We start from the raw sequence: 26,474 nt of genomic DNA, 5'->3' as shown, positions 1-26,474 counted from the left end.
ATGAATGGCGGTAGACGAGGAGGTAGCTAATATAAACAAATCAAAATAGAACTCTATTAATCGATCCGGAATGTTATGCCAAACATTGCAGGGACTTTTTCTTTTAATATTCTTAAAGACGTATTGATTCGACAATCAATACGGATATATCAATAAAACACAAAAAATGAATAATATTTGAATGCAACTCGCATTTTGCAGGATAACATGTCTTTCAATTCTGAAAATGCGTGCGTTTCTATTTCTTACGTACATTAGCTTACGCTATGTATCTGTCATGTAGATTTAGGGTAACTCCGCACTGCGAAATTTTACTGCGCGATTTTTTCCGCAGAATTCTGAGACATGGAATTTGTGAGCACACACTTAATTTCCATGTCACAGAATTCTGCGGGAAAATCGCGAGGTGAATTTTCTGTGCGAACTAACCGTTAGGGCTTTTCGCATACTCGTAATTTGGTTGATCACCAAAGTTACCCAATAACAAATTAGAAATTTTACAATTTACTGGGCACAACAACTAAATAGCATGTCTATAAGTCTCGCAAATTGCTAATACGCGTGGCCGCCATCTTAGTGACGTCAGCACTAGACTGAAGTTTCGAGCTGATGGCATATTTTTATATCGGCTGACGTCATTTCGATGTTAATGAGACATGGTTTAGCGATAAGACCGCCTTTTTGTACCTACTTATTAAGATTTCTTTTTGTAACCTGTCATTTGTGTTTCTGTGGTGCAATAAAGTATATACATACATACATACATGGTTCCAGCGCAATAGCAATTTGCGGGACTTAAACTAAGATACACAATAAATAGGCCTGCTGTAGCATTTCTTTGGCGAATTTTCAATACTGAAAAATGATTTTCGTGCGGCTCATATAGTGCTAATAATATTTTACTATGCGATCAGCATTAAACTTCATCGTGCGTCAGTTTGTAATGAATCTTCTCCATGTTTCGGAAATGAACTGTAAAGAAGCTATAGGCCTACCGTTTGAACGAGAAGGTTTCTGAGGTAGGTGCGGGTTGCGGAACGGGTGACGGGTGGTGTGACAGTGAAGGCTCTAGTACACATTGGCCCAACGCGTTCGGTGAGTGCACTCGTCTAAAAATAAGGACGATTTTTTACACAAAGATGAATGGAGATAGTCAATCTGCATCAGCCATTCAAAGAAGCTGGACGTGGTAGCTTTTACAGCTACGAAACTGTATTTATATACAGCACGTTCCAATTTTAATCGCATGTGCACCAAAAAAAGTTTTAAGAATGGCGTACATGAAGGGGTTAGGTCTAGGTGTTGGCCATTTATCGGTTTTCAATATATAGTTGGTGCGGCTAAGAAATAGTAATACATAGTTAAAGATATTTTAAATATTGTCATAAAGTTGTTATTACTAGCGGTATTCTTCGATAAATAAGTAAATCAATATACACTCGGCGTCAAAAAAATCGCACCTTTCAAAAAATCTACTTCAAACAATTTTAAACCTTATTTGACATCAATAATGAGGGTCATGTTGGGTATCATTTGAAAGGGGATGAAATGGAGAGCACAAAAACAATTCAATTAATTATTTTTCTTTTATTAGAACAGCACAAAAAAAGAAGTTTATGAAACAGTAAAAATCCTTAATTAAGCCTTAATTTAAAACAGATTAATTATACAAAAAAGAATACAAAAAATGATCTTAAAAATAATCTAAAATCTAGTGTTACCCCCCCTTGCCCTGATGACGTCTTCCATACGATCCCTCATGGATCTTATCAATTTTAAAATGTCTTCTTGAGGGATAGTGTTCCATTCCTCAATAACAGTATCTTTGAGTTCCTGGAGAGTCGTAGGAGCGGGATCACGAGACCGAACCTTGCGTTTTAAATGGTCCCATAGGTGCTCAATCGGGTTCAGGTCTGGACTTCTTGCTGGCCAGTGCATGACAGAGATCCCAACCTCTTGAAGGTACTCGCGCACAATAATTGCAGTGTGAGCGCGAGCGTTGTCGTGCATCAACATGAACCCCTCGCCAACAAAACTGGCATAGGGGACCACATGTTCTTCCAGGATCTCTGTGATGTACCGGTGAGCAGTCAGTGACCCTTGCCCGCGAGCACCTCGAGCCCGGGAGACGCAAACAAGGTCGGTTTTGCCGTCGGCAGACATGCCGCCCCAGAACATACAAGAACCGCCTCCATATTCCACCGTCTCCTGGATGCAGGCTTGGGCGAATCGTTCACCCTGTCTTCTGTACACTCTTTTGCGTCTGTCGTTGCAGAAAAGGCACACTCTCGTCTCGTCTGAGAAGAGAACAGCTTTCCATTGTTTGAGGGTCCAATTGACGTGTTCGCGAGCGAATTGCAAGCGGGCTCGCCGATGCTCTGCGGTCAATTTGGGACCCGTAGCAGCTTTTCGCGCCGCTATTTTCTTCTCCCTCAGTCTTCGTCTAACCGTAGACACACTCACAGTTCTTCTGTTAGTTGTCTGGAGCTGCTGTCGCAACTCAACAGCATTTAAGAACCGATTTCTCAAAGACGTCACTACGATGAATCGGTCGTCTCTCTCCGAGGTGCAGCGACGTCTACCAGACCCATGTCTTCGGACGAAGCCACCGGTCTCCAGGAAACGCTGGTACACTCTTCGAACCGAAAAACGGCTCAAGTTGAGTTGCCGAGCGACATCACACTGCCGCATGCCTGATTGCAGTAGTGCAATCACTTGGGCGGCCTCATCAATAGTGGTAACCATCTTCAAAGGTATTTTTCTTGGGAATGAGCTTCTCGTGTGTCCACTTCAACGGTTAGATAGCGAATGACCCCGATTGTACCTGTATTGACCATTTTATACCTACAAAAGGTAGCGCAACTAGCGGCTGTCTTAAGAAGCAAAATTGTAAGTGTTTTCTTCTTCTTTTTTTGTGCTCTTCCAGTAAAAGAAAAATAATCAATTGAATTGTTTTTGTGCTCTCCATTTCATCCCCTTTCAAATGATACCCAACATGACCCTCATTATTGATGTCAAATAAGGTTTAAAATTGTTTGAAGTAGATTTTTTGAAAGGTGCGATTTTTTTGACGCCGAGTGTATTATTGTGTAAGTCAATTTGCGAATATATATAAAAGTTGTTTGCGAATTTCTACAAGATCCTTTGATGTGTGGAAAAAACCATCACATCGATGTAGGCCAAGTGGTCAATGTGTATTAAGATTCAAGTCGCAGACACACCTCCGCACCGCGCAACTACCTCAAGGTCCGTTTCAGTTGAACGGTAGGCCTATACAATTAATTGGTTAGGTATGCAAGAAATAGAACTTGTTACTTACATTTCTAAATCCTTCACCTCGACCACCTTGCCGAAGGTGCCTTCACCGAGAGTCTCGATGATTTTGTCTGCAAGAAACCAAGGTACAACGATTACTTTACTGTACACTCGACAAAGTCATGCTGGAATCTCGCATTGGTTTTACAATCTTATCATTGTCGCTTCATAGAAATAATTAAATTGAAAAACATGTAACTCAAAGAACCAATATATCACTAGCTGTCATAGAATAAAACCAACTGTCCGTATCGCCAACATGACTTTTAATTAATAGAGAGTTAAAGATGTCGCTGTTATTTGAAATGAAAATAATAAAAACCACAAGCGGTAATTAATTGAAACAAAAGAAATCTGAAATCATGAAATTTCAAATCACTGTTATCTGAGCTTGACTGATAGTAGCGACAAGTTTATTTTGTCACCTCCAGTTTCTGTCCTCTGTTTTAAAATTTGCTTGTATGTGAATGTTAAATGTGTTCGATAGGCAGTGTGATGTGTATGTGTGTAGTTTGGTGTGTGTAATGTGGTGTGTATAATGTAGACATTGGTTAAGGTACGGTGTGGACACGAACATCTCGCTCCCATGACATATCCGGGCCAGTAGACCAGGTGTCCATCCTTGTCGTCCTTGACGGAGGAGCGTGCCCGGGAGCTCTGCAAGCGCCGCACCGTGAACCGCCGCCGCCGCGCCGCACCGACACGCCAACGCCAACGCCATCGCGCCACACCAGCACATGCCACGGATGCACGGAGAGCGCCACGTTCGCCACGACCCGAGTAGTGTTGTACCCAACAATCAGACAATGGAACGGTTGCCCGTCAGACAAGCGACAATTGGTATGGTGTGTCGTACATGCTGTTAGAGGGCGGACAGGTGGACGGTTGTGGGCTCGCGCCGCGGCGGACTCCCGAGGTGAGGCTCGGGTGCCCGCGAAGCGCGTCGCTCGCGAGGGAGAGGTGTGGGACGGATCGAGGACGGACCGACACCGGAACGGGATCGAGGCATTCCTTTCACTTTCACCATAGCCTCGCACACGCACAAGCACACCAGTTCATTAGGTTAAAGTGTCCAACCGATCTGTCTAAGACTAGTAATTATTTACTCGTCATTCAAAATTATAGAATTTGTATTAATTCCTAATATTAACATTTTCGTAGGGAGGTGATTTATTGCCAATACGTTGGGATTTATCTTTGGAAAATAGTATTTTTACGCAGAAAAAAGACAAGTTTACGCTAGGGACAAATCTAGCGGGATTTTTCGTCAGCATCTTGAACGAGCAGATGGCGTTTTTCAAACATTTTGACATGTAACATATTGTAGCGAAATGCCACATAGTTTCTCACTACATTTGTCCCTAGCTTTAATTGCACGCACAGACAATATAAATACATACATGCACAGTCATTGCAAAAGATTATTTTCGTTTCACGACCACTTTTTACGTATTTACAACAGATTATGAATAGGAACTGCCATTTTGCACTATGCGGTTACAACTTTTTATTATTCTACCTTCAAATAGTATTTGTCAAATCAAGTACACGTCATACTTTAATAGCAAAATACATGCATTTGTTTAGATTTAACGATTCTTTTAATGAACCGGCAGTTTTTTTACGGTTTTCTAAAATAACAAAACTATTATAAAATCATAACTAGGTAAACATAAAAGCTAGAAAGTAATTTGATAATAATTATTGAAGTATTTACTAAGCTCGTAGATAGATATTGTTGATATTATGAAACATCACAGACCGGGTATAAGTTAGCGGCACACAGGCGCAAGCGGGAGGTTAGCTCGTGCTTACAGGCGGCGTGGCCGCGCGGCGCGTGTGGTGGCGCGGCCTCTGCAGCCGCTGCCGGCTGCGCAGCTCGGGAGGCAGTGCCACCACATCCCCGACTCCGATGGGTTCCGGTTTCCTAGGCATCAAAGCGCTGGACATGCCGTTGGCTTCTTTCTCGGTGATACGACTGTATACTTCGTCCAAATGGGCATATTTCATTATTAGGCTCTGAATCTCCTTTCGTCGCGTCTCGCGTTCGTTGAGCACACGGTCACCGACCGGAGTCTTGTCGTCGTCTTCGTCGCTGGATGGAAAATAAATTTGTCTCTGCCTACCGACTTCGTTGACGGGAGAGGAGGCCGGTGCTTTCATCAGGTAAAGTTTGGCATCACTGGTTTTGTGATGTGGGGGCGAGATTAAATCCCGAGAGCCCGACTGTAAGCTGATATCGATAGGTCTCAACGACAATTTTCCACCTCGTTTATGGTCACTTCCACTTTTTTCGACTCTCAGGGATCTTCTATGATGTTTGCGATATATGCTATCTCTGTCTTTTCCGTACTGAGGACGTTCTTTGGGGGATAAATCGAACCCATTCTTATCACTCTGTTTATGACTAGATAAACGACGATCGGTCGTGTTTCTAAAAGGAGTTTTTTCTCTAGTTTTCTCGTGCGATAAGTTGTTTCTTTTAAAGGAACTCTCTCCGAACACTGCCGTCGTAAAACTTCTCATTAGACCTCTAGAAAACGATGACGGATCGGGTTCTAGTGTTTTGTCACGATCTTCCTTTTCTTTTCTAGCCCTTTCTTTTTTCTGAACCGCGATTCTGTCTAAAACAGAAGAATATTTATCTTCTAAGCGACTACGCGTGGTGCCTAACGAAATTGTGCTATCTAAATTGTTATTATTAGTTTCCTTGAGAGGATATCGTTTAGTAAGTGGCGATGATTTATTATCATTCATGTGAGCTCTCCGGAATGAGTCACTGCGGCTGAGAGCGCTAATGCTTGGATGAGAATGCACAGGTGATGTGTCCATTCTGGTTTTCGGTGAGTTGAGGTAACTCGAGTAGTGTCGCTCCTCGTTGTACTTCTTCGGTATCGCAGCTACACTCGGCACGTACGATTTGTACGGAGACATATTTCCCGCGTTCTCATACCGACGCACATTGGATAATCCAGAATTTTTGTTGGAAAGCATCTTGTCATCGTACCGAGTACGCGCCGCCGACAACTTGGAGTCGATGATGTTTTCGTTTTTCTCGGACGGACCTCTGCGTGTCAAGCGGTTAATGATGCTGGAATATCCGTCCGACAGCAGCTGCGTGACACTGGTGGTGGAGGAGCGATTGTACCGATGCCGGGGGCTCGTCGTCCCACTTCCGCTGGTGCTCACACTGGCCATGTTTGTTGCGATTAAAACTAAGTATATAAAACACTTCAACCCGGGTGCATCACATAGTTATTCTTGAAAATCATACTTTCACATATATGGGGTGTTTGCTCTCGAGCATCATAAATCCAGGTTCACTTTGTTACAAGAAGCGGACACATAGGGCTAATAGTGATTTGAATCGGGAGCAGGCTTTAGCACGAAGGGACTTGAGAAAGATCACTAGCGCAGCCGAGTGCGGCCGTCGGTGCCAAGTAATGTTCGCGGACTAAAAATATCGGCAACCCGTGGGAGCGCCCTCCCGCGCACTCCGAGGTGCCGCCGCACGCGCATTTTCGTCGCATAACACCCGCTATACATATAAATACTCTTTTTACCAAACTTTGGTACATTTATCAAGTCATGTTTGGATTACAGATGTCCACTCCTAATTAATTGATAGAAATTAGGACCATCATAACTTGAGTATCAAACAAGTGTTTTTATTCAGTGGGATGCAAATTCTGATGCCGATGTTCATGAATCATCCAAACCATTCCTCTTAAAAAGGAGGCGTAATTTATGTAAAAGAATTTAAATGTCCCATTTTCTACGACACACTTCCATTGTAATTATCATTTTCATACTCGTGTATATTTATAATGTTTTAGTAAAATAAAAAAATTCCATTCACTCTTTACTTTTAGATTGTTTATTATGTGTTGTGTTTTGCATAAGACAAGGGAGAAAGTCTATTGAAATGTCGAACTGTACTCTTATTTTTACTCGTGCTTGCTAGTACAGCATTTCTTTGGCGTTAGCATTGGGCCCGAGAGCCAAGACAATTCTGTCAATAGGTAAGCGGGTACTAATTGGGTCAGTGGAGCGCGTATGAAACTGAACAATACCGCTTTTCACGTGCGTAACCCATGTGCATAAGCAATCAACAACAAGACCACCGTCTCTTCATAATCTGTCACCCGGAGTTCAACGTTTATCACTACTTATCGCGCATTATCACCTTCGACAATGGATTATCCAATTTAATATGTATTTTATCTTAGCTTTAAAGCTTGGGCACATCAGACGTCTGTGAAATCGGATGCAAGAATGACATGCGATGATCACTGACACGTGACACGAATACTTTGCGTGCTGCTCCATGCTTATCGTATCGTAAACAAACAGTTTTTCTCTTATCATTATCATCATAATATATCTCTGTTTTTTTTAATGTTTGATGTTTATATATTCATAAGACAAGTGTTGTTAGTTCAGTTTACGTTTCACAACTGTGCCGGAACCCTGACGTCCGCTCGATCACCGTTGCCGAACGGAAGCGTCGCAAATATCGTGCACATTCTGGGCATTCATTGTTATCGCTCGTCGATTTCAAAGCAGTTGCATGTTACTTTCCCCGAGCTAATATTTTCAGCTGCGGGCTTGCGCACATTTTTTCTAAATACCGTGCTAATAATGACTATAAATAACCGCCGATCAATATCTAGGCCAGAAAGAGAATTAATCGGTTATTTTTCGATATAAACTTATTATTTAATAGTTTCTAGACCTAATAAAAATGCATGAATTTAGCAGATTAATAATAACTGTACCTTTTAGGCCGTGGATGCATTTGCGTTAAGATATTTTCTAAAGTAATGATCTGGACTAAATACCTACAGAAAAATCTTATAAGTATTCTCTGTAGTGCCTAAATAAAGTTAACTTAAGAAAATATCTTTTCTGAATATATCGACAAGTTATGTTAATTTTTACCTCAGGATATGTAATGTCTTCAGATACAATATAAAGCACATACGGATAAACTATGTCCACAAATTGTTTAACTGCATTTAACAAATTATATGACGTCATCTTGTGTACAAAATAGCTCAAAGTAAATAGCAACAACACTGAAGCTAGAGATTTGTCCGACAGGACGACAAAACACAGGTATAAGACAATGTACATTTTGAGCGCTCAGCAAACACATTTTATCACATATGAAATAAACTGTCTGTTTGACTAGACGCGCTTTCATTGCGCCAGCTGTTTGCTTCGCTAGGGACAAACAACTAGCTACAATAAGATGGGGCGCAGGTAAAAGGACCCTTAGTATGATTGGTCTTTAGAGTACCCCACCTTTGCTACTGTAAGGAATATGGTAATAAAAACTTGTTCAGCTCAATGAAGTTCAAATAATTTAGTTTGAGCTTTAATTTGTTATATTAGTCGCTATTATTATACACGGTAAATGAATCGAACGTTAATCCACAAGACTAATTTATGACACTAACCTTGCTCGCAATTTTAGTACACGCGCCGTCAACATCGAAAAGGATCTCCGCAACGACGTTGAGGAGTTTCGCCACATCGTGCCACTTGCACCCGTGGTCTTTTAAGAACTTTTTGTATAGTTCGTAAAAGGAGGACATACGTAGGGGGAGGCGAATCCGATCATGTTTCACTGCGATCTCTGTCATATTCGTACACTATTTATCACTTCACAGACCGTGTGGTGGAGCGCAAAAGCGTAAGGAGCGAGCGGGTAGCCGCCTGACTGAGTAACGACTGTGCCGGGGCTGTTAACCGAGTGCACCACAATATTAGTTCAGCTGACTGAACGCCGTGTAAACAATGATTTATTCAAACAAAACCAATAATACTGAAAATATAATATAAACTTGTCACTAATGTATGAGTGGCTGTAATCAGTTCGCGTCTGTCAGCGTCTCAACGTAAACTGAGACTTTTGAGGACAGTCGTCGTCGCACTCCAATTAAAAGATGGCTAATGGAGCGAACAATTCATTGGAAGCTTTCGGTTCAAACAGGATTTATCCGCGTGCCAATTGTAGGTAGGTACTGTAAAACACGCGGATAATTGACCGGTACTTTGTAATTTTCCCTTAAATTATATTAAATGCAAGTTAAGAGTTTTGTAAACTTTTCCTTGGATCACTCGAATACGAACTAAAATTCAGAATAAACAACTGAATATAAATAAAATATTTATTACTGGGATTATATTCAACGAAACACAACATTTATTCATCATTATTCTGGATATTAGATGATCCTTTACGAACTAACTTAAAACTTTTCTTGCAATTCCACAAATAGATAGAAGCCGCTGGAAGGAGATCTCAAGATCTGCAGCAGTGAAGAAACCCATAAAAACGGTGTATGATTAACAGGAAAAAGAATATTCAAATGCCAAACTTTTAACCAAGAATAGATAGACAAAATAATTCAAGAAGTTATTTAGAATCTTGGTCAAATGATAAGAGGTCTTCAATTGTGTAATAGTTCAATCTCATGACCCTACGTGGGTCCAGACATGGCGTAGTAGTGGTAACCATTGTCCATTAGGATCCGACATCCGTCTACTACTGATAGTACGTGATGTTAATCAAGTAACCCGCAACCACGCATCGTGCGTGTGAATAAGCGTAATAATAAAGCGTTGAAAGCGCTTGCAACAAACAAGTTTCTTTATTTCATAATTCTTTCATTAGAAATTACTATTAATATTTAAATCCAACATCTGACCATCAAAAAAGAGTTACTAATTACCTATTTTGAATAAATCATTTGACTTTGACTTTGAATGTTAAAAATTAATGTCACCTCTCTTCTAATAACTAGTTTTGTAATCGTTTGATCAATTACTAACATTTTATACCTATTTTATATCTACCAGCATCTATATATTAATGAATAAAATTGAAATGTCTGTCTGTAATTTCGAAATAACTATCTCATATTATTATTTGAACTGTAAAATAACTGAATAAAACTTTTTAAAGTTTTTGTCTGTCTGTTTGAACAGGCTAATCTTCGGAACGGCTAAACCTAATTTGATAGGACTTTCACAGACAATTAGAAGATTAACCAAGGAGTTACATAGGCTACTTTTTAATCAACTTTAAAAAAAGGAGGAGTTGTGTTTTTCTACCTATAAGTATACACAGAAATCTCTATAGATAAAAATATATTTTGGACTGTACTTGATGAATAGCAGCAGTCATAGGTATTTGACCAAAACGCAATAATAACCATGATTTGAAATAATTCTGGTCATTTGTTTCATCATCAAATTTCACACTACTTGTCTTGCTTTGGCGCGTCACTCATTGTTGAAATTGTATACATACCTATTCGACAGTCTATCATGCAAAATATGAATCTAAGAATGGAATTTAGTGATTCTTGCAACTATTATTTTTCTCGTGTGTCCAATAACAAAAAAAATTATGTGACCCTATTTTTTGAATTATTTGTTATATTAATTGGAGAATTCTATAAAAAAATCCAACATTCAATAAAATGTTTAGTTCGACATGGCATTTTTAAGAAAGCGTGGACGCATTCTTACGTTAATGTTTTTTCTAATTTATTTGCAGTGTAAATTTTATAGCAGCCGCAAAATGGCCGCTTCTAAATAAAAAAGCACTAGATATGTTTAGCTAGGAAGTGAAAAAAATCACAAATTTACAAGCTCGCTTGTTTGATGCAAACATTTTTTATGACTTCCCGATTTTCAGCGATGTGGCAGCAAATAACCTTGAATCTGAAATTCAAAAGCGAGTGTACGATGGCAACCAAACGCCGTTTTCAATTATTTATCAACATTTATAACATCATTTGCAACATCTAGCGAAACAGAAAGTCTCATAATAAGATATTGTAGGTAAGTCAAAAATTTTGAAACGACCATTGCCAACCAACTGCCTGCCAACTCGGATGAAGCCTATTTCCGAATTGATACTTACAAAACAATAACGAGCAATTTTAAACTATCCTTGCAATCTCACTAACCACATGCAGCAGAATGGAACATACACATTATCCTAGCAAAAGCCTGCAAAAACTATATAAAACGACACTCCGGATGGAATGGTCTTTTTACACCACGGTCTTTTGGACACAAGTTAGCCAGGCAAAGTAAAGGTTAAAGAAGAAAGTTAATGTTGTTACCAGCGAGGCATGACTACTCGCAACAACATGGCGATATCGCCAAACGACAAGGCCGGCCGTAAGGATCACCACGTTTACCATAAATATACTCGAGTAGGCTCTAGTTTTAGACCTAGGCCATGTTTTGATAGTAACATTATTATCCATACGCAAAGGTTTTAAAACAGACATTACGTTGAAGCATCGAGCATGTAACAAAGGTGAAGAAAGTTAATGTTGTTACTCAGTGAAGCTTGACCACTCGCAACAACATGACGATATCGATAGAAACGACAAGGCTAAGCACAATAGCCTCTTCCATTTTAGACCTAAGTCATTTTTGAATAATAACATCAAGATCCATAACGTGAAGAGGATCAAATAGAAGTTATGAAGCAACAACTTCAAACGGATTTGAAATGTCGAGTATGTAACACATTGACGAAGAATAAGATCAGCGATTTATGAACATTCGCACCATAACGATATCGACAGAACGAAGGCCGGCCGGAAGGAACAGCACATTAACTAAACACGATAGGGCTAACATTAACAGATAGGTAAGGTGGGCACGGGGCACGGGGCACGGGCACACTTATTTCAACCTTGCATGCCAACCGTATTAACGACTAGCGATAACACCCCTAGTGAACTTGACCTTCGGTTGTGCCTGGTCAGACCTATCACTAATTCAAGAGCATCGGATATGGTCGGACTAGTCTTTGTATTTTTAAAATGTAAGACCTTGAGCGACGAGACAGTGTGTAATTAGTAATTATTTTACTTCAATAACGAAAATACTGGTTTAAAAGTAGACCTGATTTTTTTTAATTGATCACGCAAATTTCACTAATACATTTTAAAATAAACAGTTCGCCATCCTCTGGAAACTGTTAAAGTTTATGTGAGGATGGCGAGTTCGCGTTATACAATAATCGCCTATACCTAATCGCGTTAAACGCGAATAGGTATACCTACCTAAACTTACCTGTTCATCGCAACATAACAAAAGTAGCTAACATCTAAATATGCATGCAATCATACACTCCCATTTACACACACACACACATGCACACACGCTCACACATACTCATAAGCACACACTCACATACGCATACACACACACATACAATCATACACACACTGTTGTAATTTTATTTTATTATTGTATATACCTACATTTATTCTAACTCTATTCTGTTAAAATAGTTTAATTATAATTTTAAGTAATCTCTTTTGGCCTTCTGTTATACCTAGATTTAAATTTAAATAATAATTATGTATTTACGCTGTTGATTACTTTCAAATAAACAAAAAAAAAAAAAAAAAAACATGTTCTCAGTAAATTAGCCAGCGTCGGTATACTATTCTCATCCAATATTTAAACTACCTACTAGTTTTTCGGCTTTTTTGATGTGACCGTGTGTATTTGTTTGTTTTAACCCAGTCCCAAACCATGTCGGAAACTGTGAACTAATATATTTTGTCAGTTTTATAGTTTAAACTGGACGTTTTTATGTTTGTCGTGCATTGTTCTCTACTAATTTAATTTCATGAGGCCATAGATTTCCTAGTATAAAAGAGACATTCCATCAGTCTCGGTAATTTTATAATAATATTATCACTTATCACTGTCATTGCAAGGCCGACTGTTAACAAGGTGAATGTTATGCGGGAATTGAGATTCCTCACCATTTCCTTAGACAGAGTGACAGACAGTTGTGACATTTTTCCACGCTATTTTTTGTCGTGCTACATTGAAAGCCCTGTGTGAATGTGGCTTAGACGAAGGTACTATTTCTCATATATTCTTTTCTTGTCCTAAACTTCTTCACCCCCTCTATGATGTCCTTCCTCCAAAATTTCCCCGTCCAGTAAATGATGTTGAGTGTTTGTTAATGTCTGTTTTTAGTCCTTACTGTAAATTCTTATGTAAATATGTCAAATATAACAATATTAAGCTGTAAATATTTATGTAATATAGTGTGTATTTTGTGTACCTAATAATTGTGTTGTTCCAGGCCTGAAACTAACCCTATACAATAATATATTATTCTTTGAAAAAACCTGCTACTTATAAATTATCCAAATTAATAGATAGTCTTCTTCCCAGCTATCACCAACCATTCGTATCGTGTCTCTTCAATTTCACACGACATTGGCGAAGTAAATTGCGCCCGTTTGGTGCAGCCGCGCGCCATTAAAAAAAAAAAAAAAATTAACGTAACGTAACCCTGGTTCTGTGTTTAAAAGTTTAAACACTCAAGGTGTGCTGTAGTCATCCAAATATTTAAGGACCACACTCTAAAAACAAAAAGTTGATAATTTCACGTTGAATTAAGTATTGTCTGTCCTTTATAACACCAAGGAAATTTTGATGAAGCACAAAATAAATACTTCAACAATTATACACAAGGCTCGACAAATTCCATGGTACATGACTTGTCACGGCAGTGCACTCTAGGCCTACAGAACCATAGTTAAAAAAGACCGTGAAGGTCTGTCTGTCAAGTCAGTCCGTGTTTAGGTAAACTGGTAGCCTGTGAAATCTAGGTCACAAGTCGCAACAATAAGCAGAACCTCGTTCAAAATCTGGAAATTTCATTTATTCAGTAGTGGTAACAGAAACCATATTTTCTAATATTGATTAATTAGCAACTAATGCTGAGTATGAATTATCAAAAACTTAACTTATTAAGAGTAGAGGGTAATTCTATTCTAATTAGCGCTTATTGCATTGATTCATATCGAGTAGGTGGCAACTTTAATGTTTTGTCGGAAGCGGTGATAAAACAGGGCATCTGTCGAAACGTCATCGTAACACAATGTTATTTACACAGGAGAGTTCGTAACGAACACAAATATAGCCGAAATATGCGTGGAGAAGGATGTTACCAAAAAGTGGATGAGTATTGCACATAGGTACATATTCGCGAAAAAAAAATCATAAAGTTTCTTTCAGTTTATTTGCACGCTAAAAACTTAAGAATGAAACCTGAAGTGACATCACCAATTACAAGCTCTATATCTAGGCCAGTTAAATGTATTTCAAAGCTCTAAATTAATGTTGAACAGATGGGAGACCAGCGGGCAGTGACTGATGAGACATATTGTCTTGGACGACCCAGATATCGATATAAAAGGATGATATTAAAATAGAGTGAAAGTTCAAGTATCACAATTGGCAAGATCACATAGGAGTAATCTACGTTTTCTTATTTTGAAGGCCAAGGATCCCCTTTGGGTCGTTAAACCAACGTTAACCAGTGATATCAATTAAAAACTGAGTTAAGTTAAAACGAACCAGTGTGTTTTCAATGTACACAAAAGGACTTATGTTAAAAAGCCGCTAACCCCAAAACGATTTTATGTATCGCCAAAAATGTGGAAATTTTGAAGAACTGAAAGTATGCTTACTAAGGCTTTTAATTAGTATTTAAGTTTGGTTTTATGAATCGGTATTTTCTACCCCTCTCTTCTGACGTAGTGTTCATTGTTAGTCTTTAACTGCTTATGCTGTTTTCCATATTATTAATTTTAAGTTTGTACATTGTTATCTTACTTGTAGTTACATTGATAATAAGTATACAATTTTTTTCTTGATCTGCTGGGACTCATCAATTATTTATGAGTGCCGTTCATTTGATGAGTAAATCAGTTTTCCACTCAAAACTCTTAAACTACGTTGGGATTAGCCACTTTTTAATAAAAGGATAGCAGAGTAGTATGTTTCAATAAAGTCTAACAATTGGTATTTGCACGGTGCACAATAGAAATAATGTGAGTCATGTTATTTTGATTCTAGGAATAAATTTTTTTTTAGGAATTCTCCAGACCAGGAATTGGTTACAGCTTATTAGAACCAATTGCCTATTTGCGTTAAGTTTATATTGGTATTTATTGTTTGAGATTAGTCATTTTATTGGAATTTCGACACAACATGCCTATTGCTCAAGAGTTTGGAATCAAGTTTCTGAATCATGTACGATTAAGTCTGGCTGAAGCTGGATTTAACGAGTATCAATTTAAGATGTATTTGAACAATTCTAAACAATTGAAATGCAAGCGCACATGTTGATTAGGCTTGATTAGACCGTGTGTGGTTATTTACGCCTTGGAGTATCGTATTTTGACACACCCAACAAGATATTATAGTTAAAAAACTAAAACTCGACCGCTCCTCTTAAAAACAGCATCATAGACGGAGGGTTTATTTTAATACATTAATTACATAAATTACATATTTTCGGAATCTACACAACGAGACCTTTTATTTGATCCAACTCGAACCATTTATTTCAAGTTAAGTACTTATTGGTATCTGACCGTATATTTTTCTATAGATAAGCCAGTAGATTCACAAATGAACTTCTCATGCTTAGCCTACTTATTACTAGATTTTCTGACATGTAATTTTGTCTAGACATGGTCCATTTTTGAATTCCTTTGACGTTGATAGCCTAATCGAGTGGGCGGCGCGAGAGGCGGGCGCGGGGGGTTGGGGATTAACAAAACAACGGGCATGTCGACGCTTCGCCTAGGTGAAGGTAATCGTGCTATTTCCGTGCGCATGCGTGAAACATTCGCAAGCAATATAAACGCGCCACGTGGCGCCATCTAGCGATCGCTATAGGAATTCCATAGCTAATGCCAGCTGCTGAGCTATTTTCGTCAATACATGTAATATTGTATACAGGTTAATAAAATTGCGTTTCATTTCATTAAATAAATGAAGTTAATTATAGAAGCACTTTCTATATTACAAAGCTGTATTATTTCTACTATGTATTTACAACAATAATAACACAGACCAAGGAATAACATAACTTTTTTGAATTGTAAATTTTTATAACAATATACTAAGGTCCACCAAAAGAATTTCAACTGAATATATTTATCAAATTATTTTTACAAGCGAAAGGATTGTTCGTACATGAAATCCTTGACCTAATTATAGAATTCAAAATAGATTTAATGCCGGCATCTCATTGCGTAGTTGTTTTAAACAGTCTGTCTAAACGTGAAAATTTAGCATGAAACGAACATTTTCTAACAACATGTTAAATTCCTAAATATTTCATTAAATATGCTAGGTTATTTATAAATTTCTAGGTTAAAATAGGTTGTCTGACCTCTACTTCTTTGGGTTGACTGTCAGGTTTTAGTTGCGAAGGCTGTGGCGGCAAATGTGGTGCAAACGAACACGAAGGCTGAGCAGAGGTTGGTTGGTTAACTATAACTCGATTTGCAGAAGATGTTGCACTGTGATTTTGCTGTTTTATTTCTCCTTCCGAATTTTGGACTAGAATTTGTGGCACTGCTTGTATTGTATTGGTTGGTTTTTGGTCCACGTTTTGATGGTTTGAGGTTTTGGTTAACCAAGCAGGAGGCACTGCCGGTGGGTGAGGGTGCTGCTTTACTGCTTGCGCGTTCGCAATATATACACTACTTACAGGTGTTGAATTTAGAGTCACAGGCGTCACGGTTTTGCTAACATTTACTACACTTGGTGTTGTTTTGGCACTTTTTGAAACTACAGGTACACATACGACCACAGTACACTGAGAATCTGACGCACTATGTGAAGTTTTTACATTATTTTTAACATTATTCGGTACTGGTGGGAGTTCTTGTGGCAATTGTTTTTGTGATGGAATGGAGGATAATTGATTGAGAGGTAGACTAGCCACAGGATGAACTGGTGGTAACACTGGTCCATTACATTCATTTTTAACTACACTAGACACTGTTTTATCATCATCAAGTATGTCTTCATTGAGCGGAGACGTTTCAGCTCTGCTTTGGGAGAAGTCAGTGCTATCACAGCAAGACAGTTCATCTAAACTTTGAGCTAAATCAAGGGCAGAAGCTTCATGATAATCAGTTGAACACGGAGAGGTGTCATCACTTGTATCGTCACTTCCACAGTGCCCTTGTGAACTTTTGCTACTGGGTATGTATGCTAAACTAGAGGTCACATCGTTTGATATGTCTGCATTGATAGATTCAAGATCTTCACTGCGAGAAGATTCCCTGTTTATATTCGAATCAACACCGCTAATTTCTTCTTCATTTAAAGCATTGTTTATTATGGTTTCAGAAGGCACACATGTAGCTGAAGTTTCTTCTTGTGGATCTGTGGTAATATTTTCATTACTTTCCCTTGGATTATCAATATTATCGTTTTCCCCCTTAATGTTGTCAATCTTATCAGGACATGAGTCAATTTGTGTAGCTTGCTCAATCACTGGAAGACTCATATATTGAGGTATATTAGCACACTCTAAATCGCTTAATCGCATGTATTGAACACCAGCCTCCTCGGATGGTATTTCGAACTGAGGTGTGTAATACTGGAACGAACTGTTTTGATTTCCATACGCAGACCATGGATCATTAGGAGGTATTAGCGGAAGACCATCATAGTAAAGCCCTGGATTCAATTCTGGATTAACAATAAATTCTGGCTTATATTCCCATGTAGGCACGAATGAATCTTCAAAGGCTAAATAATTTTCAGGTAATACAACAACATTCTCATTTACATCGTTGGGAGTCATTGCATATGCACTATCGTAAAAAGGATTATTTAACACAAGGGAATGCAGCTGCGAAGGTTGCATAGCTATTTCTGCTTCAACAAACATACCATACTTTGATAAATCTGGTTCAGATCTTCGGTGTCTAAATACGCTATCATCTAAATGGCTTTCATATGTAGATACATAAATATCCGAAATATCAAAACTACGCGTTCGCCGTATAAAATTATACGTATGATATTGCTCATCTACAGGATCTTTCTCGATTACATGCTTGTCCTCTTGGTCACTGAACAGTTCATCATAGGTAGGCACACCCACGTTGTTTATTTCGTCCAGGTCATCCGCATAGTTGCTTTGGTCAAGGACAGCATGCAATGCAACGTCGCAAGTAGTTCGGGGCACAGCAGGGTCACTGGGTATCAGAACTACTCGCGGCAGGGAGGGCGGGGGCCCGCTGAACAGCAGGTTGTTAGGAGGTGGACGCGGCGGCTGGGCAGCCATCGCTCGCGCTGGCCGCCCGCGGCGCGAGCGTTCGGGATTTTCGTGCGGCGGCACAGACGCGCTGGGCGGCCGGCTGATCTTTGCGACTGACTGAAGGCGTACCGCGTGACGAAGGCGAACACAAATAGAACAGGCGCAAGCGTGAAGAGGTCGCCGTCTCTCACTCGCGCCTTCATGGACGAAGACGCATATGCGCACGCGCAATCGCATGCCAAACCTGTCCCGCATGTTCTTCCAGACAGGTTCACTATGACGTATCACACTTTATGCTGGTTCCGGGCTTTGCGTACAAGGTATTTCATTTTAAATTGTAACTCTTAGACAGATTTTCGGTTGAACACTTATGTTGGGTAAGTGATGGCGAGCGTTTTTGGGTTTGATAATTCATAAAATCCTTTCACACATCCTCATAAATAAAAGATTAAGAAACGGTACTAACCTGCTCAGGGGGTGAACGCGGCGACGACTCGTCGCGGTGATGCCTCCTCCGCCGGTGCGAGGTTGGCGAACGCCGATGATGAGATCGTTTTGAACGCTCATTCCGCCGCCTCCACGAGTGCTCCGAGCTGTGAAATCAGCGATCAATAGGCTGTAGGGTTAGTGAACGGGGGCAACGATAAATAATACATAATCGGTACACAAAGAAATATTGAGGTGAGGTTGGAGTGTGTTATAGGAGCCAACAATTATAAGTTACTAACGTAGGCGAACGGTCATCATAAGCGGAATGTAGATTTATAAGTTGGTGGAGGCTGTCAGGCGGCGGCAGACAACAAGCGCGCAGTAGCGCCCCGACAACGTCCCAACGTTGGTGCCCCGTCTCTATACTTTTAACTTATCTGTTACAACAATTGCGCTACTCATCGTTCATAAAAGTACTGATTTTGCCGGATGGTTTTGTTAATTTTAATTATGAAGACGGCTACTGAATTCGAAACTATTGTGAAAAATTTAAAGATGATTGAATGAGATGTCTAGTATAAAAGATTGGAAAAAATTCAAGGTTACAATGAATAGTATCCGACGAGGTAAAATAGCGGCAACTGCTATGACATAGTAACAGTAGTTTATTATGTCACTGAGAGACGACCCGACGCGCGCTGGGTTCGCGAACGGACTGCCAAGCAAGCGCCGCGCGCGCACCATAAACGAGCTGAAGTAATGCTGTACAATCAATGCCCTTTTCACAACTCACAACTACAGAGTAACAATCAAACGACTACGTCAGTTGGCCGCTATGACAGCATTAGTTGGCTTTTTACACAAGAAAATTACATGAGGGGAATTACAGAACCAAAGTACATAATTGGAGGCAACAAGTGCTAACTGCCTGATATTTATCACTTTTTCTCGCTTACCAAAAACTTCGTGATCGTATAGGTGGATTCACTATTTCACCATCGAGCGAAACCATAACGATCTATCCTGAAAAGGGCATCGTTTATTTAAACAAATTGGAATATATAAAACTAGGAAGTGTTATATTGCACAGGTCGTATGCAAGAACCTAACGATGACTGAAGAAGCTTATAAGATTCAGTAGAACTAATAGAATTATCTACGTACGGTGTAATTGGTTTACGTACGTAGGGGACGAGATAAAACAATAATGCGTGAAAAGACGAGTAATATATTATGCAGACACATAAATACATATCTGTTCATTGTTTAGAAATCTAAAGACACTAGTATAATTTACGTAGAAATCTGTCACAGTGCAACAATCGATTTGTCTATTGTGCTTTGCACATAATTCACAAGTAAAATTTTATATACAAAGCCAGGTGATTCATTTGTATAATATTTAATTATGGAAATATTTTTATATTGCCACTCAGAAAAGGGAAGTAAAAATAAAAAACTTAATCATGACACCTGCAAGCTTTACAATTATGTATTAGTATCTAGCAGGTGGATTAGGCCACCTTATTAATTTATACGTTTCGAATAACTAAGTCAAAGACAGTCAAAAATAGCTATGATTTAAAGAACTTTCTTTAATAAAATTTTTAGATTATCAAAATCTTAAAGTTATTAAAAAATATAAAATCCTGTGGGCACTCTTTGATTTTCCGGGATAAAACTAACATCCTCTCGGGATGTAGGTTGACTTTGGACCAAATTTTATCAAAATCGGTTAAGCGGATGGGCCATGGGAAAAGCTAGCAGGCAGACAGAGACATTTTTATAATAATATTAGTATGGAAGTTATGGTGTTTTACCCTGTGATTTGATAACATTTGTTGATTCCACACATTTTGCGCTAAGTGTTCACGCAAATTCTCATAAAAGTAGCTCTTGTAAAGAAAATAGTTTCAATAACATCGATTGGCACCAACATCTACTATCTCATATTAAACGTAGTTGTAATCTAACACTGAGTAGGTAGGTACAACTATAGAAAATTATGATAGTAATTATTCTCAGTACAAGTATAGAATTCCTCGTATAATATTATCATTACATGACATTGGCAGAGTGCATTCTGCAGTATTGGCACTATGAAGGGCCATACAGCGAAAGAAGGTAAGTTTCGAGACACAATAGCTCTTCTCGGAGGGTCAGCCGAGTAGTTCCAAGTGCTCTATAAATAACAGACTTACTCCTAAGGCGAATCTAACAATGCTTTGATTTCCGATTCACTATTCCATAGTTTAAAAATGTAACAATGTTTGTAAATTATTCGCATGTGAAAATATTAATTATTTCAAAAGCAAGATAGAGTGATAATACAAAGAGAATGACGGGAAGAAGATTCACCTAAATCTTCACTTAAGAATGTTTAAAAGACGCAAGCAAAAACACTAAAAAAGAGAAGTGCCACCCGAATCGGCACCAATGCATTTTTGTTGTCTTTTTCTTTGTTGATACAAACATACCCGGGGAGAGATTACAGTACATAATATTATGCCCGCTCAACACTTGCGCGCTAATCGCGGTGCAAACACTCTTGAATGACGCGTACAACAGTGTGGACGGATGTTTCCCGCCGCTCACGGACCTTTCACAGGCTTTCGCGCTGTAATTCGGGCGTAAGTGAAGGGCGGACATTTAAAGGATGTGATGAAAAGTTTGTTTGATGCTAATTTGATTGTATGGGTATCTACTCAATCTCTAATTTAGGCTAAAATGACACGACAGACTACTGTTAACCTATTCCACTCCTTATCAGCAGGGAAAGAAAGACAGAAGTAAAACAAATAAGTATATTGCTCTACTTATAGACCTGTTAATGTGATCTGACCTGTTGTGTGCAACCGAATCCGCCATATGTTCCTAATAACATCTCCGCTCGTATTTAGGTAAATCTCGTAAGATTCAAAGATTCAAAGATTCTTTATTTTCGGAAACATTTTACAACGAGATGTTATTACATAAAATTGTCCAGTAGAAATGTTTCGCCTTAAATATTAGGCATGCAAAACAATTAGTAAACCTAGTAAAACAATAACTATAAGTAATTTGACGCACGTTGTCTTTGTCTATGTTAAAATTCAAAATTTAAAAATGTCTAAGTTGTCGTATAGTCGTACCTTGCCTTAATTTTTCTCGTAATCTAAATTTTCGTAATTGTCTATTTTCTTTGTAGGTATGTGATGTTTTGTATGATAATAAACAATTTATCTATCTCTCTAAATCTCTGTCAACTGTGAGCACTGCGACGCTACATCCTACATAGACATGTTGAACTTGGACACACGCTCACAGACCTTGCGCCTAACATGCTCGTGTGTTGCACAGAAAATGTGGATGCTTTAAGTATTTACAGAAATGAAAATATTTGGCCAAACATCTTTTAAATGGCCGCTCTATTGGCGAGGGCGGTGACGTAATGTTCTGTTGTACAGGATCTCTAAACTGAACTAAATTGACAGGTCTAAATGTAGTGCGGATAACAGGGAGATATATCTTCGCAGGAGCATTATAAAAGAGTTACCACTAGATTTTGACCTGTCAGATTGTGGATAACAGAATTAACCACAATATCTCCTCCATAGACTCTCTATAGATCTATTACGAAAGAAAATAAGAAATTAAATATCACTCGCTTGGACGGTGAAGGAAAACGTCGTGAGTCAACCTGCATGCCTGAGAGTTCTCCATAACATTCTCAAAAGTGTGTGCGGTCTGCCAATCCGTACCTTGGACGATCTAACCTATGGACTTGTAACGCGCCTAATATTACGAATAAAAATTTCTGTCACTTTTGGTGCGGGACGAGGAAACACTACATAGACAACTTGACACACTCACTTAAGAAAGTTTTGTGTCATTATTAACACACACATATCTAAATCTTCAACACTACTACATTTTACGCACATTAATAAGTTATATACATCAACATACAAAGACATTACGAGTGTAAGACAGTCAAATTGATTTGCGATGCTACCGTATCGATATTTTAAAATATATCGATAGTTTTTCAGAAACAAAAGTAGAAGTAAGAATTTATTACTCGTATTTAATTACTTAAAACCAGTGTTTGGTCAGCGTAGCGTATTCTTGCATACATTCACCTCACTTAATAGGTAATTATCCCAAAAACTAATAATGCAACGTAAAAATAAGAAAAATATATATTTAAAAAATATGCACCTACTTTTTTACTTATTTTATATCATTTTTAATCTTTTGTATTTTTTTATATAACGAAATTTTCATTTAAAATTTCGATAGTGAAAATGTGCTTATTAATGACCTTGGACGTTCTAATCTAGGTTAGATCGTCCAAGTTAATGACTTATATTATTATATAATACAAAATAAACCTGACCGCGCAAAAGCCTACCAAACATAATTAGTAGGTATATCAATCAATAAAATGTTTTTTTCTTTCCAATCAATCATTTATTTATTGCGCATTGGGTTTACATGGTAATTCCAATATGGTGTACTCTTTGTCCAAAAAAATTAAATGTAAGTTATTAAATATTACACGTATTGCCCTTACAAATTAGCAATGCAAAAATTTTCTCAATAAGCGGCAGGCGCTTTTACTCCACAGCAAAATTCCATAAGACAGATATGATACTATGAAAATAAATTAGTAAACACACACGGTGGCCTCTTCTATTTTTAACACGTCATTATTTACCATTAGGTTAATGTTATGTATATTCTTGGCGATTCTCTCTGTAAAAATATCGAAATCTGTAAAAATAAAACGATTATGATAAATTATTACCTAATCCTCATCCTTGAGAAAGGTACACCTTTTAGCTACATATTACCCAGTTCAGAGACACCCTACCCCGTTTCGCGCCTATCACTAAAATTGCGTTGCTTTAATATTTTTTTAAATGTATTAAGTACGTGAAATCACAGAAATCGACTAGTTTTATTACAAGTATAGGTAGCGAAAAAATTGTGGTAATTAATAATAACTATTCTTTACTTGACTTGAAGACGGTAATTTAGTCGTTAATAATAAAGAAAATGTTTTCATCGATATCGATAATCGAACCGCAATCACTATCACATGATTCTTAAAAATCGAACCTTATGTCCTACGCAATTAAATCTAATACTGAAAAATTTTGTAAAAATAACACTATAGTCTCGTGGGGAGTGCGGTATACTATAGACGGAGAGCCAGGACCCAAAATACTGTTTGAATTTACTAAGGCTAATTTTTATATAGTTCATTAGAATGGTTGCGTACACAAACATACTGCGGTCAGTCAAGTGAACCTGAGAACAGTGACTCAGGTGCGCTATCAAAGGTGTCGTACCTGCGAGGTAATAAAATGAATTTACTAAGGCTGAAAATTGTTATATAACTTGTATATTGCATATAAATAAAAGTTGTAATGGTTAGTCAGCAGAATATGGGGACAGAGCTGGTCAGTATGCGCAAAAAATTAGCCTTAGTAAATTCAAACAGTTTTTTGAGCGCTGGCTCTCCGTCTATAGTATACCACACTTCCCACGAGACTAGTGTTATTTTTACTACTACGTAATTTCATGCTGTTCACGCGTATTCAAATTTTAACCTAATTTGTATATAACGAGGGTTGCAATTGTTTAGAAAAAACAAAATATAGTCTCGTGAGGAGTGTGACTCGTTTCTACCGAATTATTACGTACTCAATTACTGAATCGGTAAAGTTCTCGATTGTTATTTTATTATAATAATTTATGTAATTTAATTTATAGAAAGCGTTTATTACACCAAAAATACTTACTTATGAAATGAAATTCCATCTTTTTGTAAATTTGATGTGTTTGATTTGTTCTTGCACTCACTAACGGCACAAACAGGCATTTTTCACCCAGCGTGTAAGACGTCGTCACACATCGAAAACGATTCTGACAATGACAAAATCGATTCCGCAAACAGTGTTTATAAACGCAGTGGATTAAAAATCCATTACTATTGACAGAGGGGAATAACCATGCGAGGCGCGTCCTTAGGTTAGATCGTCCAAGATCCGTACCTACTGTCCCAGTGGCAGACTATGGCTTAAATCTTTCTCATTCTGAAAGGAGACCATACTCAGTGTTAGCCCGCGATGGGTTAGTCATGATGATAACGCGGACGAAGTCACGGGCAACTGCTAGTTCTATATCAAGTATATAAAGCATGTCTGTGTGTAACTTTGTGTACGGTCAGCGGGCAGGCGGGCACCGACGCAACATCCTACATCGACAGGTTGAACTTGAACACGTGCTAGCAGACCTTGCGCCTTGCATGCTCATGTATGTTACATAAATGGTGACGCTTTATGTATATCAAGTTGTTTGTGAAGTCGATTTCACTTCTGTAGTTTGGCTTTTATTTTAAAACTTATCTAATATTCCTATATTTTACACTGTTTTTTTATTTTTTTATTAGATACAAGTTATCCCTTGACTGCAATCTCGCCTGGTGGTAAGAGATGATGCAGTCTAAGATAGTAGCGGGCTAACCGCTACTATATATGCACTATATAACGCTAAATTGCTTGGCGGAACGTCATGGTGGTAAATAGCCATAGCCGAAGCCTCCAACCAGATGTTACCCTAGACCTAGCCTGAGGACAGTTCTGTAAATATTAATTCAATAAATAGATGAAACCATAAGGAAAATATTAAAAGTAGGTCAACTATGTACAATAATATATTCGATAAATAGTTTGCAGGAACTTTGAGGAAAATAATCGTTGTTTGTTTACGGGATACGTAGGTAATAAAACATCGTTTAAACTCTTATGTGATTTATAATAATCAACATAAAACAGGATCAGGCATTTCAATCATCACATCTAGGTATATCTTATCGGCAAAACAAATTAATTTAGAGCTACTCGAATCTATACTTATAAAAATATGCCCAAATTTTTTCATAGCGTTCATGTACTTACTATTAAACTAAACTAAAATACAGTTCCCGGCAGGAAATATTATACATCGACCTTTAGAAAGAGCGTTGTCTCTGTTGAGTGACAGAGACAACGCTCTACAAAGCCGAAATCTCATTCCAATGGTCGATGGTTGCCACATGTCGAGATGGCAATCGGAGGGGTAACGCCCCTTACACCCGCACATCCCACGGTGCAGGCAAGCGCGGGCGACGTGCGGGTGTGCGGGGCGCTACCCAGCCTCATACCTCGATTGCCATCTCAACATAGCGCGGACTATACAATATTTCCTGTCGGCTGCTGTACGAAAGATATGATTGATCTGCATGATACTATTCTACACTTGAAACTTGATAAGCGCTTTTAAAACCGGAATAAAATATAGTATATGAGCGAGACTCAAGGTGGCAATGTTAACCAAAGCCATGCGTCACACGGCTCTTCGCGAATAACAAACACCGGAACATTCACTTTCGATGGACACACATCAATATTCTAATTCAACCTGTGATGTATTCAGTTACACAAGCAAAGGCGGCCATGCACTTAACTACGGACGTTATGGTCTATCTATCGGTTTGGGATAAGACTAAAATGCGTGTGGGCAAAAAAACAGGTCATAATCTATAGTTACATACAAAATG

At 38.4% G+C, this 26,474-nt stretch overlaps 2 protein-coding genes across 15 annotated transcripts in view; both read right to left on the bottom strand.

The window, feature by feature from the left end:
* Doa (Darkener of apricot) overlaps positions 1–26,474 on the bottom strand; it is a 57,381-nt gene that overhangs the window by 10,922 nt on the left and 19,985 nt on the right. For 2 of the 14 annotated variants that reach the window (XM_069501323.1, XM_069501322.1), the window contains exons 1-4: positions 16,571–18,888; positions 3,891–3,972; positions 3,320–3,386; positions 996–1,109 (exon numbers count right to left, since the gene is read on the bottom strand). In XM_069501323.1, coding sequence (XP_069357424.1) covers positions 996–1,109; positions 3,320–3,386; positions 3,891–3,972; positions 16,571–18,712 — 2,405 coding nt within the window. In that variant the 5' untranslated portion in view covers positions 18,713–18,888. Of the gene's footprint in view, positions 1–995; positions 1,110–3,319; positions 3,387–3,890; positions 3,973–5,130; positions 6,772–16,570; positions 18,892–18,923; positions 19,051–26,474 lie in introns of those variants that run through there. The other 12 variants (XM_034972484.2, XM_034972486.2, XM_069501330.1 and 9 more) reach the window with 11 other exon arrangements.
* LOC138402906 (uncharacterized) lies at positions 6,770–12,263 on the bottom strand. The gene is made up of 2 exons (XM_069501435.1): positions 8,778–12,263; positions 6,770–6,853 (listed from the first exon to the last, which is right to left on the bottom strand). The coding sequence occupies exons 1-2, from the start codon at positions 8,961–8,963 to the stop codon at positions 6,770–6,772; spliced, it is 270 nt and encodes an 89-aa protein (XP_069357536.1). The 5' UTR covers positions 8,964–12,263.

Source organism: Maniola hyperantus, chromosome 10 (assembly GCF_902806685.2).
Source record: "Maniola hyperantus chromosome 10, iAphHyp1.2, whole genome shotgun sequence".
Taxonomy (NCBI): Eukaryota; Metazoa; Arthropoda; class Insecta; order Lepidoptera; family Nymphalidae; genus Maniola; species Maniola hyperantus.
This window is presented reverse-complemented; position numbering and strand designations above follow the sequence as displayed.

What these genes read in the sequence shown, in the direction of transcription:
- LOC138402906 (XM_069501435.1), bottom strand. Translation starts at nt 8,963, where the DNA reads ATGACAGAGATCGCAGTGAAACATGATCGGATTCGCCTCCCCCTACGT. An exon ending in GTACTAAAATTGCGAGCAAG is followed by an intron (nt 6,854 to 8,777) that starts GTTAGTGTCATA and finishes TTATATGTATAG; the next exon opens with CGGGTGTTATGCGACGAAAA.